The sequence below is a fragment of the Sciurus carolinensis genome, chromosome 3 (genome assembly GCF_902686445.1).
Source record: "Sciurus carolinensis chromosome 3, mSciCar1.2, whole genome shotgun sequence".
Lineage (NCBI taxonomy): Eukaryota > Metazoa > Chordata > Mammalia > Rodentia > Sciuridae > Sciurus > Sciurus carolinensis.
The window spans coordinates 7225742-7246458 of record NC_062215.1 but is presented as its reverse complement, the minus strand read 5'-3'; the positions used below and the strand labels follow the sequence as shown (position 1 = coordinate 7246458).

Here is a 20717-nt window from a genome sequence, read left to right as displayed (position 1 = left end):
CGGATCCTGACGTCACCTCCTCCTCCCATCTAGGTGGAAACGTCACTGTCCTTGCCACTCTTTAGAGCCACACCATCCTCCAGCTCTGCTCGGGTCCTTTGCTACAGCTAGCCACAAGGCCACAGTGGGGCCTTCCCTGGTGGTGACAGGAAAGGAGTTAAATGCCAGACCCCTTGGCATCTTTGAATCCCTGGGACCTTAAGTGAATGGCAACTTGGTCACCTTTGTATGGAATCAATTTTGCCACGGCCCCTTTAATTACCACAAAGCACAATGGCTGATTAATGCCAAGCGGGGAGAGGGCAAATGTGCACGGGAAGCATTAGCGTGGAGGCGGGCGCCGGGTGGGCAGCGGGTGAGCCACAGTGGGATGAGCCTGCCAAGCGCTGCCCAGCTGGCCTGAGCTTCCTGCCTGCTCCCTGGCCTTCCCCGGGCTCCAGACCTCCCCTGGCCAGATGTTTGTGGGATTAGTGCATGCCGACGAACCTGGAGGATGAGCCGGGGCTCCCACAGGCTCCCTGCAACTTGCCCTGCGAGGCGGGGGAGGCAGGCAGGGAGGAGGCCTCCCAGGGACCCCTCCACGCCTGCTGTTGGCAGCCCTGTCCCAGGCAGACCTGCCTCAGGCCTGTGTCAGCCTCTACCTGAGCAAGGCTGTCTCCACTCTCCGGGCCTCTAACACTGTACTGTGTGATGCACACGTGTTCTCCTCTCCTGCCCTTTTCTTTTTTGGTCCAAAGTCCTGGCTTCTCTGTCCCTCCCCAGGGCAGGACACAGAAACTAAAGTCTCTCTCCTGCCAACGCAGGTCACAGAGACCGCGGCCTTCCGTGCCTCCCTCTGACCTCTTAGCTAAGAGCCACTGGTGAGACCCCACCTCAGAGGAGCCTTCCCTGCACCCAGGGGGAAGGCAGGCGGCACAGAGGGGCCAAGGAGGCTCTGCCCGCAGCCAGGCTGGGCTGCCCGCCCATCTGCTGGCATGAGGTTGTGCCCTCTGCCCGACCGTCCTTCCCCACGGCTGTCTGGCCTTCAGTCATGCTCATGCAATGAATTCCCCCAACACCCCAAAGCCGGGATTTGGAGGGCCTGAGGGTAACAGCACTGGGGGCTCCAGGGGACGGCACACCTGGAGAGGGCAGGAAGCGCCCTCACTGCATGCGGCTCCTCCTCCGTACCCTTCACCACATCCTTCATAAGAAGCCGGTAACCCACAGCATTCTCTGAGCCCCCCGAGCCACTGGAGCACACTGATGGACCCCGAGCAGCGGGTCATGGGAAGCCCCATTTGCATCTAGTGGGGCAAAAGCCCAGGGGAAACTTCCTGGGGGCTACCGGCCGCTGTCGTGTGGGACAGGAGCTGACGCCAGGTGGAGGCGTCAGAGCTGAACTGAGCTTCGAGACACCCAGCTGCTGTCCTCTGAGCCGGGACTGCCCGCTGGGTATGTGGGAAGGCCGCCCACCCCACCTGGTGTCAGAGTGGACAGTGGGGAAACTGAGTCGGAGCTGGAAGTTGATTTCTGACACCGGGCTACCCCAGCCACCCCAGCACAGGGAGTGACTGACTATCACCTGGCCAATAAAGATGGGAAACAGATAGAGCACTGATCTCCAGAATTCATAAAGAACGCAAAAAATGTAACACCAAAAATACAAATGATCCAATCTATAGATAAGCTAAGGAACTGAGCAGACATTTCACAGAAGAAGATACACAATTGTTCAACAGATATATGAAAAAATGTTCATCATCTCTAGCAATCAGGGAAATGCAAATTAAAACTACTCTAAGATTTCATCTCATTCTGATTAGAATGGTGATTATCAAGAATACAAGCAACAATAGGTGTTGGCGAGGATGTGGGGAAAAAGGCACACTCATACATTGCTGGTGGGGTTGCAAATTGGTGCAGCCACTCTGGAAAGCAGTGTGGAGATTCCTCAGTAAACCATTTGACCCAGCTATCCCACTCCTCAGTTTATACCCAAAGGACTTAAAATCAGCATCCTACGGTGACACAGTCACATCAATGTTTATAGCAGCTCAATTTACAATAGCTAGATTGTGGAACCAACCTAGGTGCCCTTCAGTAGATGAATGGATAAAGAAAATGTAGTATATATACACAATGGAATTTTATTCAGTCATAAAGAAGAATAAAATTATGGCATTTGCAGGTAAATGGATGGAGTTGGAGAATATCATGCTAAGTGAAATAAGCCAATCCCAAAAAACCAACGGCTGATAAGCGGATACTGATACATAATGGGGGGGGCGGTAAGGGAAGAATGGAGGAACTTTGGATTGGGCTGAGGGGATTGAGGGGAGGGGAGAGGGCAGGGGGTGGGAAATATGGTGGAATGAGACGGACGTCATCACCCTAGGTACATGTACGCTTGCACAAATGGTGCGACTCTGCATTCCGTACAACCGGAGAAATGAAAGGTTGTGCTATGTTTGTGTACAATGAATGGAAATGCATTCTGCTGTCACGTGTCACTAAGTAGAACGAATAAAAAAAGAAAAAGAAAGAAAGAAAAAAAAAAAAGATGGAAACAGCCAAATGGGAGCTCTGTCATGTGGAAGCAGCACGTGGCCCTGGTGTGCATGGTGCACAGCCGGCCTGTCAGGGCGCGTCCAGGCCTCTTGCACCACCGAGGACCAGGGTCCAGGACCCATGCGCTCCTCACAACTGCCCACTCCGGTTGGCTGTGTCCTAACCTTTCTGGAGGCAGCAGCACCTCATCCTTGGCCTGACGCCCAGCGGGTTCAGCAAGCCTGGGCAGGCGGACTTCCGCAGCAGGCAGCCCAGCGCCGATGCGTCCAGGTCAAATAGCGGGCATCACCTGCTTTTCTCTGCCTGAGTTGCTCTGCTTGGAGGGCTGGTGCCTACGGGCAGAGAAGGACGGTTTTTGATTGTGTTTTATTTGCTGTGTGACTTTGAGCAAGTTGCCTAATCTCTGTGCTTGCATGTCCTCATCAATGAAATAGGGGTAATAAGTACTAATGTGGGTCAGACACAGTTCTGGGCACTTTACCTGTGATAATGCATTTACATCCTATCAATCACCCAATGAGTTCAGAATCATATTCAAATTAGTCGATAGAAAAGGCGAGGAAAACAAGGAACAGAGATGTTAAGTAACTTGCCCAAGATTACACAGCTTGGGGGTGACAAGCCCCATTGACAGCCTGTAGGTTTTGTGGTCCTACAGGTACCCTGTGAGGATTAAGTGAGATGGTTCATGTAACGTGCTTGGGACAGGGCCTGGCGTGGGGCTTCCACTCTTATCATTGGAGAAAGGAACGTGGACCTCACTCCCCTCTAATGGCCCCTGATGCCAGGCCCAAGGCCCACTCACCCAGGCAAGCCCTTGCCCAGCCAGCTGTCTGGGGATCAGGACCTGGCGTGGGGCTGCCATGAGCACCGGGAGCCAGGAGCCAGTCCCTGGGTGGACTCCTCTCCGCCCTCCCGAGCACCCGCTCAGACCAGGCAGCTGGCCCCAGAATCAACCCCAGCACCTCTGACCCTCCTGCTCTTCCTCCACCGCCACCGCCTCCCTCTGGATTCTCCAAAGTCACCCTTAGACAGGTGACTTCAGGGCCACCGCGAGCGAGACTCAGACCAGACCATGAGGATGAGGCCCTGGGGACTCGTCTGTGACCTGACCCTGGGGACCCGTCTGTAAGCTGCCAGCTGTGAAAGGGGATCCCCATGGCTGCTGGGCGCCGGCCAGGCCTGAGGAAGGGCGAGGCGGCTGAGGGCGTGGCCCCAGAGGTCTATGGCACTGGGCTGGCCTTGTGACTTCCTGTCACTCACAGAATGTGGTGGGACATCCCAAAGCACAGGACTCCAGGGCCTGGTGGAGTCTACATCTGCCCTCTCAGATCACGAGCTGAGCCCACCACGCCACCAGGGGCAATAAGCCGCGGGAGGGACGGGCCCAGCCCCCATGCCAATGGCCAGTGATCCCCTGGGTGGGACAGAGGCTGGAGGCCAGCGAACCCCTGGGTGGGACAGAGGCTGGTGACTAGCGAACCCCTGGGTGGGACAGGGGCTGGTGGCCAGTGAACCCCTGGGTGGGACAGGGGCTGGTGACCAGTGAACCCCTGGGTGGGACAGGGTCTGGTGGCCAGTGAACCCCTGGTGGGACAGGGGCTGGTGACTAGTGAACCCCTGGGTGGGACAAAGGCTGGTGGCCAGTGGACCCTTGGATAGGACAGCTAGGAGACACCGGCAGAGAAACGGGAGACCATGACTGGTCAAGCTGCCACGGTGGGTTTCCACCCAGCAGCAGGTCACGGAGCACAGGCTGTGGCCAGCTTGGGCAGGCCCCTTCCTTGTCCTCTAAGGATCAAGGTTAAAGGAGGCTGGAGGCTGTAAATGCGCGGCAAGTTGTCCTCCGGAGCTGGTGCCCGGTCTCCTTTGGGGAGACTGTCTTTCCTGGGTCCTGTGTCCTATTCTGCAGGAGTGGCCTGTCCTCTCCCTAGCACACAGGAGCCCACGGGTGTCCAGGGCCCCAGCTGCAGGCTTGCTCATACTGAGCCTGAGAACGCGCTGGAACCCCCAGCCCTCTAGTGCTGCCAGCTGGAGCTGAGACCCTGGCTTCTGATCACCACGCTCCCCACGCCCACTCCCAGGGGTCCCTGCTGCCTCAGGGGAGGTGCACAGCCCCTGGGAGAAGACCGGGGTGGCCGGTTCAGACTCTCAGAAAGCCCTGTTCCCCACAAGCCAGAGAGCAGAAAGGTGGGCCTCCACAGAGACGCCCCCTGGGAGACCCAGACCCAGGGGAGGGACACCAGGAGAGTCCCCAGAATGGGCCTGAGGGGGCTCTGGGCGGTCCTGGTGGGGAGGGGGAGTCGGGTACCAGGCAGCATCCCAGCCATTTGCCGTCTCGTGTGCAACAGTCAAGAGCCAACCCGTTTCTGTGCCCTGGCTGAGGGCCACGGGGTGCAGGCGCAGAGAGACCCTGGAGGGACAGGAAAGAGGGCAGTGCCCGGGCAAGCCGCTCCAGCCCCGCTGCGTGGAAGAGGCCGAGCTCCCTCCTCTCCGCACCTTGAAGCGTCCCAGAGAGGAGCACAGGTGTCCTGGTCACAGCCCACCTCTCGCCGCCTCCCAGAGGACCAGTGGCCTCCGGGACCCACGCCCAGGGATGTGCCGTGGTTACCAAGGAATCAGGCCAAATTCAAAGATGTCAATTTCAGGTGATGAATGATCAAACCCTTCCTCATTTGCATGTTAAATTTCCTCGTGGAGGAAATAAATAGCCTCAGTTCATCAGAGAAGAGCATCCCCCGGAGCCCTCATCAGAGGCGCCAGCCAGCGCTGCATCTGCGTGTTCCGCGCTGCGTGCCCTGGGGAGTCTGGGGGTGCAGCCACCGGCTTCCAGGATTGGCCGCGGAAAATGCATCGGTGGCCGGGGAGTGGGAGGGAACGTGGGTGAGAGGAGGGCGCCCTCGGCTCGCGCCTCTGTGCCTTCCAGACTCTTCCGGGCAGAGTGTGATCTGGACGGGCCACTCTGCCTCTTGGCCTCAATTTCTTGCACCTATGAACCGGAGGCACGCCAGCTGCCTGGTGGACGGCCAGGCCCCGCTGGGGAGCGCAAAGCCTGGGCGTGAGCGGAGGCACGTGGCTCGGCTGTGTGGCGCTGAGCTCAGGCTGTGTGCCCCACGAGGACCGTGGCTGGACGTGCAGCACCGTGGGCAGAGGGACACGCGGGGCTTAGGAAACAGCGAGGCCTCTCCGTCAGCCCAGGTCAGAGGGAGATGGGAGCTCTCTGCGGGGAAACATCCTCCTTTGTCCCGTCCCCAGTCCTACGATGCCCCAGCGTGATCCTGTCAACACGGGGACACCGGGGACACTGAGGGAACTCAGCAGACGTCAGAGGGGAGGGAGGCAGGGACAGAACCTCTGATCCAGGGGGTCAGGCATGGCAACGCCCCCACCCCCAGCACAGCCAGTCCCTCCACGTCCCCAGGTACCCAGGCTGACTCGGGAGATGCCACCAAATCCAACCAGCTCTTGGATCTTTGCCACCTGACGGAATGATGGACAGCTGGGTAGCCCCGGGGATGGGAGCAGCAACCAGCAGAGAGTTGGGGGCCTGGTTTCAATTCCCATTCTGACTGGAACCCCTGTCCTGTCCCTGGGAAGTCAGCTGAACTCAGGGCCCTGGAGTAAGTCGCAGGCTTGGCCCCAAGGCCAGCAGAGGCATCCTGTGGCTGTGAGGCTCACACCTTTGGTATCCACCCTCCCCGCCCCCAGCGTCCCTTTCCCTCCACCCTAGTCCACCGAGGTGACACCTCATCCGTCCCCAGCTTCCTCAGGGGTGAGGGCCCCACTTCCTCCTCACGCCAGGACCGTGGCGCGGAGTTCCAGGAAACAGGTTGCCATGGAAACGGAGCCAGCCAGGTTTTAGACACTTCTGCTTCTTTTCATCCTTCCCTCTTACACTTTGAACTTATTAGTTTTAATTGACATAATCGTTGCCACGTCCACCCGAGGCACCGGGAGCCAGCCGTGGCTCTTGCCTCTCGCTGCCCCCTGACCTGGGAGGTGCTCCTGTCCCTCCCTCCCTCCAGTTTTCCTAACTCTCACGGTAGCTGCTGAGGCCGGGCCTGGCCCCTCCAGGAAGAGCCTGTGTCAGAGAGGAGGGGGCTCCCGGGAGGGCTGCTGGAGTTTAGAGCCACGCTAGAGAGGCTCCTGGGCACCTCTGGGGCCAGGCCGGGTAGCCACGGGTCACCCAGATCCACAGCCACACCCTGGTCCTCTTCCTCTAGTGGCCCTGACCTCCCTGTCGACGCCTGGCAGGCCTGTCCTGGACACAGGTGGGCTGCTGGATGCTGGGCAGCTGGGGGGGACTCCTGCTCACAGGGAGTGAGCTGGACCAGGCTCCAGCTCCGTTGTCCCTCCTCCTGTGCCAGGTTGGTTGTCCCCATGCCGAGTTGGGCCCCGAATCCAGCATGGGGAGACACCTATGGCAGAGGGCAGTACTGGCTCCCCCTGGGAGAAGTTAGGGGACAGCAGCATGGCTCTGCAGGACACTGGCTCTTAAGGGGGAGAAATGGTCCCCGGGGCACATCTGACAGCATCCGGAGACTTTCTGGGCTGTCACACTGCAGGGTGTGGCAATTGGCATCTAGAGGGTAGAGGCCAGGGAGGCTGCTTGCACCCCAGGATGTGCGGGACAGCCCGCCCCACTGTCCCGTGGTGACCGCAGTATGAGGTTAGGAGCCTGTTCCAGCAGCTGTTGGAGGTCCTGCACCCTCTGCTGTCACCCCGTGGCAGGAGGTGGACCCCGGGGTGCAGATGGCTCCCGGCTGCCTTCCCACCTGCCGGGCTCTTGAGGGTGGGAGGAGCGGCCTCCAGGTCAGGGGAAGGGCAGCACGTGGTTGGGCCACCCCCTCCGCCGCCCCTCCCCGCCCTCCCTGTGGATTACAACATCTCTAAACTCGTTAACTTTTAATTACTACCTTCCCTCTGCCTGAGTACACTGGCTCCAAGCCACCAACATCTCTATTAAAATTCAATTTACGTCCATCATAACTAATTCCTGCACTTCAGCTTCCTCACCGTCCGCCTTCAGTTTTCAGACGAGATGTCCAAACTCATGGCCGGATTGCAGTAAATCTCCAGGAGGCAGATGGCAGCTGGACCTGCCGAGGAAGAGGAGCTGGGGTTTGCTGGGACACTGGGATGGAGGCTGTGGCCAGGGAGGAGGTGGAGGGGCACCTGCCCCGGGGCAGCCGCCACGTGGACTGGGGGGAAGAGGGCAGAAGCACTTCCTTGGCGGCTCTCAAACCGCCCTTCACATCCAGAGAGCCATCACCGACCAGTCTGGCCTCTGTGTGGCTTGATCTCGCGTGACTTCACAGCTACCCTGCAGGAGCCGCTAGTGGTGGTGTCCCATTTTACAGACCAAGTACAGGGCCAGCATCACCTTGCAGCCTGTCCTCCTGACAGAGCCTCCTGGACAGAGGCTGGCATCTCCTGTCATTCCTTCCCCAGCTTGAGGCAGAAGACCTGGCCCTTGTCTTTGCTCTATGACTTTCGAGCTCGGGCGAGAAATGGCAGCTGAGCCCCTGTGCATGGCTATGTCTGGAGGACCCCTGTGGTGCAGTGACAGGGAGGGACCCAGAAGGGCAACCCAGGTGAAAGTGGCCAGCAGGGACCAGGCACCAGGCAGGTGACCGGAGATTTTAACGGTGGACATGGGGCACGTAGAACAGGGCTGGGCCCAGGCCAAGTTCTGTGTCAGTCTCAGCCATGAACATTTCTTCTATCGTGGTTTAGAAGGTTGTCTGGGAAAACCCCCAAGAGGCTGAGGCCTGCAAATGCACCCCAAGGTAACACTGAGCAGGGGGAGGGCACAGTCCTGGGGTGCAAAAGCTCTCCAGTGAAACCTGACTCCCCAAACACTGCTGTGTGACCTCAGGCAAGTTGCTGAACCTCTCAGAGCTGTGATTCCTAGTTATGCACCAGGGATACAATCACGTCAGTGTCCCAGAACTGCTGCCAGTAAGAGCCTGGCTGGTTCCTGCCACACACCCCATCACAGGCCCGTACTCTCTGGGAGCTGGTCTCTGGGCTCCGCCTCTGCGTGGCTCTCACTTCTTAGGGGAGGCCAGGGAGGGCTGGTGGAGAAACCTGACACAGCTGCTGGTGAGCTTCCCTTCATTGGCTCCTGGCTCCTTCAGGAGGTTCAAAGTCTGCCGGAGTCCGCCTCTGTGCCCCTCACCAGGGCTGTGACTCGCATGAGCTTTCTTCTCCAAGCGCCGCGCCTGTGGGCTTCCAGGCCCCTCAGCTCTACCTGGGCGGAGTCAATGGGCAGGGTGGCTGACCAGGGCCCACCGCACGGGCCCTTCCAGCCCACACCCAGCGGGCAACCCTGGCCTCGGCAGGGGGCCCAGGCTTCTTGCCCTTGAGGCAAAAGAGAAGCCTGGTGATGGGGCTGGAGCAGAGGTGCCCATTCGGGAAGTCTGAGGGTGTCTGCACAGAAAGAAGCCGCGGGCCTGCGGGAGCCTCCGGTCCTGCGCTTGCTCTGCATGACCCTAGGTGGCGTCCAGAGCTTCTCTGAGCCTCAGGCTCCTCATTTGCAGAATGAAGTGCTGCGCTGAGAGGGTGCGTGTAAAGCCCCGGGCACCAGTCGGGCCTCTATGAACACTAGCTCTCCTCCGGCTGTGCGTTCCGGACGCGCGAGGCCATCTGCGCATGTGCGCCTATGTGCATGCGCAAGGGATCTACGGCCGATCGCGTTTCCCTGTTTGGGTGATAGTAATAATGGGAGGTGGCCTTGCCAAGATGGGACAAAATCATCTGGTTGACGACCTCGCCAGGACCCGGCCATGAGGGCAGGGGTCTTGTCCACCGGAGGCCTTCCTGGTGCCGTGGGTGTGAGCTCAGGCTGAACTGACTTAGCCCAGGGAGCGCTCCGAGGGGAGGTCGCAGAGAGGGGCAGCGCCAACTGGTGGCTCGGGGCAACCCAGGAGGGCCCCACCTTGATGGCTTCATGCGCGCTGCCATTCCACGCACTCGGGAAACTGCACAGACACTCGCATGTGGCGGACGCACAGGCTCATAGCCCGGAGCGTGCATGCAGGATGGAAGGAGTCCCGCTCCTACGTTCTGGCGGATGCGTCTGACCCGATCCGTCCGAAAGAACACTGTGTCCATTCCCTCCCGCAGCCTGCACCCCGGAGGGCACATTGTGAGGTTGTGCACCTGTTGGAGGGGGGCGTGGACACTGGGGTCGAGAGCTTCGGGAGGATCTTCCCTGGCAATGTCCCACTCTTGTAAGGAAAGAGATCTTCTTATTTCTTTAGACTCGGTGTTGCTTTGTACCCAGACCCACCACCGAGTCACTTTACCTCTCAGACTGAGAATTCAAGGCTGGGTTCAAAACTGGCAGAGATTTGTCGTCCACAAGGGCCACACTTGCCAAAATGAGTTCTTTGGGAAGGGCTCTGGAGCACGGCAGGGAGGCAGGGATGTGTGGGCAGAGCCCCAGGTGGCCAGGCGGAGGACACAGAGCCTCTGCACTGTGAGTTCTGGTGGCTTGTCATCAGATCTGTCCCGAGATTCCCCCAAGTCACACACACCGTGCAATCCTGACAGGTGCCATCGACTCCACATTGGGGCACCGCTGTTGCCTACTGGGCTTGACCTGAAGCTGCCCGTCATCGTTGCAGTGACTTGTGGGGTGGGCATTACTGTGCCCATTTCAGGAAAAGAAGCCAATGCTAATGCTAATGCTAATGCTGCCCTAGGTCACAGAGTTATTGGGTGGGGGCATCGCACTCAGGGAGCCCAAGTCCAAAGTCTGTGCCCCCAGCAGTGGACGAGGACCCACCCACACCCTGCCACTGTCACCTTACAGTCACCTGCCCCATAACAGATGGTCAGCCATGGGCCGTATCTACCACGGGGTCCCATAAGATTATCCAGGAGTTAGAAGATTCCCATCACGTGGTGATCCTATGGCCTGGTTGACACCATAGTGTGGGGCGTTCCTCACATGTGTGTGAAGATGGCGGCCTAACACCCACTGCACGGCCAGTCCTCTGAAAGACAGCACGTGCGATTATGGACAGCGCACCGTACTTAACAATAAGGGACGAGGTGACTGGCACATGATCTACTGCACTTATTATTATTTTAGAGCATATTTTTTCTATCAATAAAAAAAAAATCACAGGGGGAGAGTGTGTCATGTTACACCAGCAGCAACCTCAAATGTCTTGGGCTGACCAAGAAGGCTGCATCAAGAGGCCACATCAAGCCATGACGCTGCTGTCTGAATTTCTGTAAGTCACTCTATGATGTTCCAACAGTGACAAACTCTCTGGATGATGCAATTCTTAGGACATGTCCCCGACACTAAGCAACGTGTGACTCTGCTCGAGGGAATGGCTTGCTGCTGAGTGCCGTCTCTCTCCCCCTCTCTCCTCCTCTGCCTCCCGCTCTTATACCCCAGATGTGTTTGGTGACAGATCCCACCAGGAATAAGACCCTCAGAGACTGGTGGTGAATGGAAACTTCTTCCTTTGGATCCAGGGCAGGAAGCAGAGTTAGATTTAAGGCAGCACTTCTAATCTCATTTCCTCTCAACTTGCTGAGTAAATTTAGCCATTTCTCTGCCTGAAATATGGACATTATCACCCTACTCCAAGCCTGGGCTTCGTAAAAGACGAGGAAGTCCTCGGAGCCCAGCAGTAGCCAGGGAGCCCCAGGATGCCAAGCCGGCCGACCTCCTTTGAAAATTGTCGTTCAGCGTGTGTTCATTGAAAAGGTGAACCTGGAGCATTCTGTTGAACCGCCGGCTGAATTGGGGTTATTATGAGCACCGAAATGAATAATGGCATGAATGGGTTCAAACACGCTGAGTGAAAAATGCACGCGTTTGAATAAACATAAATTTAAGTGTTATTATCAGCAATTCTGTGCACAATGAAATGGAGGTAAGTCCCTTGCTCGAGGCCAGGGGTCTGGATGTATTGATATACGTACATAAATAATATATGCCATATGCTAAATAGTCCTAAAGAGAGTGGGAAAAGCTTTTTACCAAAGAGCGACTGCTAATGAAAGTGCAAGGGGCGATGGAAATCCAGTCGCAACCACCATGGCAAGAAGCAAAGCAGGTCAGCCTCACCCCTGGCCTCAGCACCCCCGAGTGGCAGGCCCTGGGGAGGAGTATGCTACAGAGGGAGGGAAGTCCCCCGAGGTCTTGACCACGGAGCAGTCTGGTGGACAGCGCCATGTCCGGGTGATCAATCCCAGCCTCACCTCTAATGGGGCCACCGGGTGTCAGGCACCTTCTGTTACGAAGCATCCAGCACCCACAGCTATGGAATCCTGTTGCCAAAAAGACTGAACGTGAAGCCCGTCACGAGGCTGTAATGGCACAAATCCACAATCATGGAAGTTTGACAAAACTAGCTAGACTCACAAGCATGTCAAGGCCTTGACTGACAGGAGCAGAAGAACAGGGAAGAGTTCTAGACTGAAGAGTTCTAGACAGAAGAGTTCTAGACAGAAGAGTTCTAGATGGAAGACTTCCAGACTGAAGAGTTCCAGACTGAAGAGTTCTAGACTGAAGAAGTACAAAGGATCGTGATGGCTAAATGCAGCCTATGTCCTCAATGAGCTCCTGCATCAATGAGAGAAACCCAGTGGCCATAAAGGACACTGGGCTAAAGAAGTGACCACTGAACACTTGCATAGGACTGAGAATCAGGTCGTGGTACCGCCTCAGTGTTGAATCTCCTGAGTGGGCAGTTGTGCCGTGGATCTGCAGGAGAGTACCTTGTCCTGAGGAAATCCTGCTTGGACAGGACATGACAGGGTGCCCACAACAAGTTCTTAAATAGTTCTGCAAAAACAGTGCGTGTGTATGCGTGTGTGCACGTGCAGTCGGGGGCAAACTGGTGAATGAACAAACACACCCACAGGGTCACAGTGCTGCACCTACCATCTCCCCAAGATTTGTCATTTTCGGATTTAGAGGAAAGAAAAGAAGAAAGAAAAAAGAGAAAGAAAAGGAGGGAAAGAAGGAAGGAAGGAAGGAGGGAGGGAGGGAGGAGGGAGGGAGGAGGGAGGGAGGGAGGGAGGAAGGTGGGAGGGCGGAAGGGAGGGAGGAAAGAAACACCTGCTGTGGGTCAGTCCCTGCCCCAACCTGGGGATGGGCACAGGTGGCTTCTGTTTTTTCCCCCCTGCTAACGACCTTCACTCTCCTTCCCTACCATGCGGCCCTGGCGTGGGCATGCCCACACCCTGGCATAGACCCACGGGGCAGGCCTGGCCAACTGTGATGCTGCTGCTCCTCCAGGATTGGCCAGGGGTGCTTGGAGCTGGCCAGTCAGAACCCTTCTCTGGGACTTTCTAAGTGAAACTTTCAGGGAGGTTCCCTCTACTCTGAAAGCAGGCAGCTGTCTGTAACTGTGATCCCTGGACTTCTCAGGGTCCCTTGTCTCTGAACCTAGAGGTGGGCACAGCCAAACAGCCCAGAGGGAAGAGGGCCCAGTCACGTCAAGTTCTGAGGCCTGGGGTCCCCAGAAGGGTTCCAAAGGCTCTGACCACAGGCCTGTGTTCTACTCGCAGAAGCCCAGGTCAATGATTGACAGGCAAGGTGTCAGGGGAGGCACTGTGGACAGTCACCCAGAGCAGAGAGAGCGGGCATGTGTGCACGTGTGTGTGTGTGTGTGTGTGTGTGTGTGTGTGTGTGAGAGAGTGCCAGAGAAAACTCGTGTGTGCCACCAGAGAGGCTCTCTGAGGGAGAAGGCGCCTGGGCTGGGGCTGCAGGAGAGCAGGTTCCGGAAGGGGTGCTCTTCCAGGTGGAGGGATGGGACCGTTTGGACAAAGGCACACCAGAGGGAATGTGCTGGGCCAGTCCTGAGACCCACGAGGGTCTGGTGTGTTAGGAGTGTGCCACCCCAGGCCCGGGAGCAGCAGAAGTAAGGACATGCCATCAGGAGCAGCCCACGAAGAGTTCGGAGGCCACACTGAGGCCCGCACACCTCACCTTAGGGCCTCGGCAAGCGCTCCATTCAAGGACCCCTCTGCTCAGACCCGCGTGCGGGGGCAGCGTCACCACCAGGCACAGAGTTAGCGCTCCCGCGGCAGAGGCGACGGGATGCCCCCACGTGGCGGCTCCTTGATTTCTCCTGGGTGACTTCCACCCACTCCAGCCATGAAACGGGGTGTCTGCCTCTCCCCACCCCCTTGTTTTCTAGGATGTGCAGAGCACGGTTAGCAGGAAGACGGCTCAGGAAACACACGAAGGAGGCAGGGGTACAAGCCCTCCTCCCGGCGGCAGGACGGCAGAGGGCAGCCGGTTCCGGCTCTGGGGTTGGCATCGGGCTCTGAGGCCCTGCTCCGCACTCGGACCTTGGCTGAGTTCTTTGACTTCCCTGTGCTTGGCCTGCTCACCTGTGCGGTGCGGGACATAACCCACCCACTCTCGGCTTGAGTGACGCAGGCTCGGGGCAGGCAGGATGCCCGCCCCAGGATAATCCTCCTTCACTGACCATGACAGCGCTGCCCACAGCTGGATCCTGACCACCACCTGGAGGCCACCAGGGACAAGAGCCAACGGATTCCAAAGGTGGCCCATTCCTCTGGTGAGCAAGACCAAGCCTTCAGACGCACTGGACTCTGCTCCTGAGCGGTACCCACCCTCGTGCGGTGGCCTCACAGGGCACAGAATGAGCAGCTCTGACCCAGATGCCGAGCAGACGGCCCTCCTCTGGGATCCCGCTCCAGCTCCCTGCCGGGAGTCAAGGGCAGGTGGGAGGCCCTGCACCACCACGGCCCACGTCTGCAAGCCCCTGGTTGTCCACCACCCAGGAGGACGAGAGCTTCTCCAGAGACTGTCAGCTGCCCCAGGGGCGCCAGGCTGTGCCAGCTGAAAGCCATCGCGGGGGCTGCTGGGAGGCCCCGCTGGTCTCCTTGTGTGTTTCCTGGAGAAACAGGCCCAGAGCAGCTGCTGCTCAAGGGTCCCTTTCTGCCTGGTCCAGGACCTGCTGCAGGAGGGGAGGACTGTCCTTCCCACCTTTCCTGCTCCCTTCTTGGCCAATGTGGCCACACCACACCACCAATGCAGTCCAGGGCCAGGGTAGAGGGACTGGAGGTGGGGGTCACCCCGGACTCTGGCCCTCCTGCTTCACCAAGGAAAGGCTGGCTCTCTGGGAAGGACAGAGCGGCCAGCAATTAGACACCCCTCTCATCTGCATTCCAGTCCCTGGTGGCAGATTTGTATCAACATCCCGAGGGCAAGACAATCTTGTTTCCCCAACAAAACCGATTATGCACATCAGGCCTGGGGATTAATCACCAGCCACAGGGTTGGGAGCCAATAAAAAAGGCAGAGATGGGAGGATAAGGGTCAGGAGGGAGGGAGTCCATGTCCCTGCTGTGCAGGGCCACAGGCCAGCTGGAGCCAGGCTGGGCTGGGGGCGGCAGCCCTCTCCTCCTCGCCCTCCCCACCTGGCTGTGTACTGAGCCCAGTGCTTCAGAGTCTGGGCATAAGTAAGGAGCCAGAAGTCCTGGCTAGGCCACCTCCATGGACCACCCACACTGTCCTCAAACAGAAGGTGCCACCTCCCTTCTGACCCCAAGTTGCAGCATGTTCCATGCCCACACTGGACCCGGCCCCTCCAACAGAGCCCCTTGGAGACAGCAGAGCGCTTCCCGGAGGCTAGTGAGGAAGGGACCCCGCCTAGAGTCAGGGCCACAGCTGCAGCTGCTGAGGTAGAGCCCCCACCCACTGTCCCCTCTGCTCCTGTCCACTACAGTACGTGGCCCGCTGCCTGCCGACCTCTGCCAGGATGAGCAGGGCAGGGGTCTCGCCCCTGGGGCATGGGAGCCTGTGGTCCAACGCCGCCCGCCCTCACCGCCCCTCGGGACAGGACAGGGACCCGGCTGCCGGGGGGAAGGGCAGCAGGCGCGGCTTGCCTGTACTCCAGGGAGAACCTGGTCAGCTCTCTGCTGTTGTGCAGCCACTTGAACTCCAGGGGCCAGCTGCCCTCGGCCATGCAGGTGAGCACCAGGCGGTTGCCCTCCAGGTGCACCTGGGTCCGCACAGGCTCTGTCTTGAAGTAGGGCGGCACGTCATCTGCAGGAGACAGGGAACAAAGGACTGGTTACCACGGGCTCAGCCCTGCGCCTGGCCCACCCTGCCTCTCTGTCCCCGGGGAGCCCCGTCCACCCCGTACCCTCTGCCTCTGGGCGTCTCCCTCCGGGACAGAAGGAAGCAGGGGCGCTCGCTGCACCTCCGGCAAAGAGGAGGCCACTTCACAAGGAGAACAGGGAGGTGGGTTGACAGGATCAGCGAGGGGCGGAGTCTGCCCTGCTCCCCAGGCCTGGGAGCCCCTAACGCCACCGAGGGCGGAGTCTGCTCAGGGGCCCCTCCACTGCCAGGTTGCCTGGGCTGCAGGGCACGCCGCCTCTCTGCAGAGTCACCCTGCGCTGGTGCAGCCCGGAGAGCTGAGCCCCGAGGTCCCCTCGACAGAGACCACGCACTCGGGCCCTGGACCTGCAGGGGCTGCTCGGACTCACGGCTTCTGCTGCAAGTGAGGTCTCTGCCCGAATGGCCGCGGGGAAGAGGCAGACGTGAAGGGACCAGGGCGGACAGAGAGGGGAGGTGGGAGAAGTGGGGAAGACCCCAAGCCTGTCACTGAGCCCCTGCCCTTGGGTGTGCCGTGGTGGAGACGGTGGCCAGCCTCTGGGAACAAGCTCAATAAAAACTGGGACCCTCTGGTGAGTTCCAGCTGTCCCAGGGGCCCTGCCAGGTGCCCATTTAATGCCCGTGGCAACCCCACGACACCAGAGGGGTCCACATTGCGGCGCAGAGGGGTTAGAGGTCTGCCCAAGGCCACGCGGCGGGAGGGCCAAGCTGAGTCCCTCGCTGGCGGCACGGCTGAGCACTTGACCCCTGCGGCGTTCACGGCTGGGAAGCTGGGACGGAGAGGGGAGGAGGGCGGACACCAGGTGAGGACCTCCAGGCCTGGCCTGGGACCGCCTCAGGGTGCGAGTTCCAGAAGCAGTCCAGCAGGTCCTCCCGCGAGTGACCACTGTGCACCGAGGACCCGTCCCGGGCCGCTAAGTGGCAGCCTGGGGACCGGCTCCCGGGACGGCATCCCTGTGCCTCCCGCGGGTCCCATGAGCTCGGAGCCACGCAGGAAGCTGCTGGCAGAGCAGGCGGGGGCATCCTGACCTGCAGGCCCGCGTCAGGGGTCCAGCACCCACGGCCGGCTGTGGGGTGGGCAAGCCCTGCATGTTTTGAGTCTCAATCGCCCCCTCGGTTGGTGGACGTGGAAGAGAAGTAGCCGCCCGAGGACTGAATGAGATACCAACTGTGGGAAGGCTGGCCCCGGGGCCCGCCGTGGAAAGGGGCTCTGTGACGGGCCTCTTCCCTGAACGTGACAGTGGGTGTCCCCAGCAGGGACAGGGCCAGCGCTCCTGATGTGGCAGTGCCCCAGGCGTAGCTTGGTCAGAGGAGTCTTCCCCTGGGAGCCCCAGACAGTCCTATTCTGGCCTGAGAAAGGGACACGGGAAGGAAGGGCAGGAAGGGGCTCGTGCTGCAGAGGCTGGGGGTGGGGGGCAGGGGCACCCGGCTGAGCCCCAGGCGTCCGGGGCCCCAGGGCTGCTCCTCCCTTCCCACATCAGCAGCGCGGGTATCCGAGGTCTGCAGACAGCTGCCCTGCTTCCCTGGGCTCCCGTCAGGTTCACAGTCCAGCAAAAGCTGCCCTGCGCTTCTGGGAATCGGTGGATGTGCCCTGCTGGCTGCACCCCAAAACCTGGTCCCCCACTCCACACCCAAGGGCTCCGTCGTATGCATGCGACCTGCTGTGGCTTGGGGGACTCTTCCTCGGACCCCATCCCTGTGGGGCCACCAGAGGGCAAACCCGGGGACAGGTTGAAGGTGGCCCGGCCCCTCCACTGCCTCCTGGTGAGCCTCCTGGTGGGGGTCCGCCTGGCGGAGGCCCCGCGTCTCCCCGAGCTTCCTCATACACAGCTGTCACCTGAACACACATCAGCAGGACGGTGAGGAGGCGCCTGCTCAGAGCACAGACTCACGGGGCGACCGCCCTCGGCTGGCCCCGGGGCCTCTGGCCCATCTCCAGCCTGGCCGGGAGGCCCTGGGCAGCCCTTGGCCAAGGAGAGGGACCCGCGCCCTGGAGGCCGCCGGCTCTGCTCTGCTCGGCTTAACAAATGGGCTCATTCTGGCTTCAAAGGCGCGTTCATACTCCCCGGCAGCTTTAAAGAGCCCTTTGAATCGCGGTTTTAAAGACCCTCTGTTCCCGGCTGTCACCGCTGGTTTGTTTTAAAACAATAACATTCCCGACCCCGAGTGACGGTGACTCCCTCCCTTCCACAGGGGTGGGGCGGACGCCCACCAGAACAGCAGAGGGGAGGCGGCACGTACCTGGCACACCCACGGGCACACGTGTGTGCCCACACGCTCTGCGCCTGACACCCTGCTCACGGCCCACTGGCTCCAGGTCTGCCTGGCCCTGGGTGGGAGCAGGTAGCCGGCACCAGGGACCTGAGCCTGGACCTGCTGATTCCTGCGGCTGCTGGAGAGAATGGCTCGGGGGAGGCGAAGGAGGGGGACCAGGCCTGCGCTGGGTGCTCCCCCTCCTCCCACGTTGTCCTCCCAAGGCAGCAAGGGAGGGGGGACCCTGCCTGAGCACCTGCCGGGCACCAGGCCTGCGCTGGGTGCTCCCCCTCCTCCCACGTTGTCCTCCCAAGGCAGCAAGGGAGGGGGGACCCTGCCTGAGCACCTGCCGGGCACCAGGCCTGTGCTGGGTGCTCTCCCTCCTCCCACATTGTCCTCCCAAGGCAGCAGCACCCAGGGCTGAGGCTCCTCCCCACCCTGCAGGGAGGCCACCCCTCCTGCAGGCTCCCTGGGAGAGAGGATCCTGGGAGGAAGGTCCAGCCCAGGATGCAGGCAGTGGCAGGGAGTCCAGCCAGCTGTTGTCCTCCCCGGGGCTGCACTGATCTGAAAGCAGCAGACCACAGGGACCTGGCTGTGAGCTGTAGGAGAGGAGGAAGGACAGGCAAAAGGAGAGGGGATACCGTGGGGCAGCAGTGTGTGCGTGTGTGTGTGCACATCCATACATGTATCTGTGTGCATCTGTCTCCACAGGAGCAGGTTTCTGTGCTGTGAGTACACAGGAAACTGTGTGTCATTGACTTTGAGAAAGTTACTTAACCACTACAACTCAGTTTCCTTAGCTGCAAACTGGGGATATGTTTTCTGTGAAATTAATAAGTATGCAGTCCTTAGAACAAAGCCTGGCACATGCTAAAGAAGGGGTGCCTATTATTGCCATTGCTCATATGTGTGGATGGTCAGATTACCCTGGTGAGAAGAGCTCAGACTCTATTAGCAGGGACCAGGAATTTTTCTCTGCTTTGTCTTAGGATGGTGCAGTTTACAACCTGTGCAACTGTATATAACAGCACTGTCAGCCACTTTGACCCTCTCAGTGGGAAGGAATAACTGTGAATAGAGGAGAATTGTGGATAGAAAGAATTGACAGTGTAAGGATGTCAATCTCTTAAATTCTTCCTCATTTCAAATGTGTATGCATACACACACACACACTTATTTTTTTTGTTAACTAGACAAAGTGATTCTAAAGTTCACATGAAGAACAACCACGACTCAAGAATAGCAAGAAATATTGGAAAAGGAATGGCCGGCGGAGGAGACTAGACTAGTACAGATGCTGGACTATGTTATGAAGCAGCAGGAATTGAAATTGTGATCTTTTAGAGGCTACCAATGAAGGCATCGCTCAGGAGTCTAGAAATAGGCACAGATACATACGGGGATTTTTAATATAAGAAGAAAGTGGAATTTTAAACCAGTGGGGAAAAGATCAATTATTCAACAAATGGTTTTGGAACAGCCAGAAAACCATTTGGGAATAAAAAAAAATAAAGTTGAATCTCTTCCTCACACTTTACCTCAAAATAAATGCTAGAAGAATGGATGTTTTAAACATGAAAATGAAATTCTAAGAGAACTAGGGAGAAAAAAAATCACAGCAGCTTAAAAATACACAATCCTGGCGCAGCGAAGTACCCGCCAAGAACTTTCTAAGGACCGCCCGGTGACAGGCGGTCAGGAGACAGATGGACAGAATTCCTCCCGGAGGAAGAAACCCCACCCACACAGGGAGGCGACTCGGAGAGGCAGGTGTGACGCCTGCTTATCACAGGCAAAGAGCTCATTTTCCCCATATAAAAAGTGTTCCCACAAATCAATAAGATGATCCAACCCATAGGAAAATGGGCAGAGGAACTGAGCAGGTCGGAGGAAAGAGTCACCGGGGACTCGAACACGGCAGAGCCGCTCAGCCTCCCACAAGGGGAAGGTGAAGCAAGGCTCGGCGAGACCCAAAGGGGAGCGTGGGGCACCTCGGCCAGCCGCCTGCCGGGGACACGCCTCCTGGGACCCGCCTGGCTCCGCGGCCCTTCCTGCAATTCCATCTGAGTCAGAAACGCACGCACCTTCTGGGCCACGGGTTCCCCAAGGAATTCACCCCCAAGGACACTGGTGCCTGTGTGAAAGGGCAGCGTGTCCCCACCGCGGTGACGGCAGGCGTTTGGACACCTGAGCGTCTGTCCAGAGCGTCCCTCCGGCTGAGGAGGCTGCCCAGCTGGCAGTGTGGGAACCACCCTGGGGACTCCTGCCGCGTGAAATGCAGGGTGCGGTGCAGCCGTCCTTCCGGCGGGGAGGCCCTAGCGTTGGCACAGGCCCGGGCTGTCCTCGGGTGAAGCTCTGGGGCTGGGCGGCCGGGCGGGCTGCCAGGTGTGACTTCCGTTGGCCTCTGACAGTGCCTCTCTCAGCACTGCTTCTATATCGTAGTCACGGCATGGATTCCTCAGCTGCCATCAGCTCTGGGCACACCTGTGCACCCGTGTCTGGGCGGGCTGTCTCGGGCTGCCCTGCTGGGGACAGGGGAAAGGACGCGCCCTCGGTGGGTGATGTGGGGGGTCTGGGCCCCTTGGATGGAGAGTCGCCTTCCGAGGGGGGCAAGAGGCCTCAACCCGGGGCTTCCTTCTCCTTTCCTGTAACAGGTCAGGGGGCCCCTGACGGCCATTCTCCCTTGATATGCCCACTAAATGTCCCCATGGTCACCCTAGACGCTAGGCTCCAGGCTAAACAGAATCTCATCTTCCTGCAAAATAGTGTCGTCTTTCTTCAGAGGGGC

The 20717-nt window shown here is 59.0% G+C and overlaps 1 protein-coding gene across 5 annotated transcripts in view; it reads right to left on the bottom strand.

Moving 5' to 3' along the window:
• Positions 1–20717, bottom strand: part of Sdk2 (sidekick cell adhesion molecule 2) — a 244285-nt gene that overhangs the window by 119110 nt on the left and 104458 nt on the right. For 4 of the 5 annotated variants that reach the window (XM_047546114.1, XM_047546116.1, XM_047546115.1 and 1 more), the window contains exon 2: positions 15445–15604. In XM_047546114.1, coding sequence (XP_047402070.1) covers positions 15445–15604 — 160 coding nt within the window. Of the gene's footprint in view, positions 1–15444; positions 15605–15704; positions 15761–20717 lie in introns of those variants that run through there. The other variant, XM_047546118.1, reaches the window with a different exon arrangement.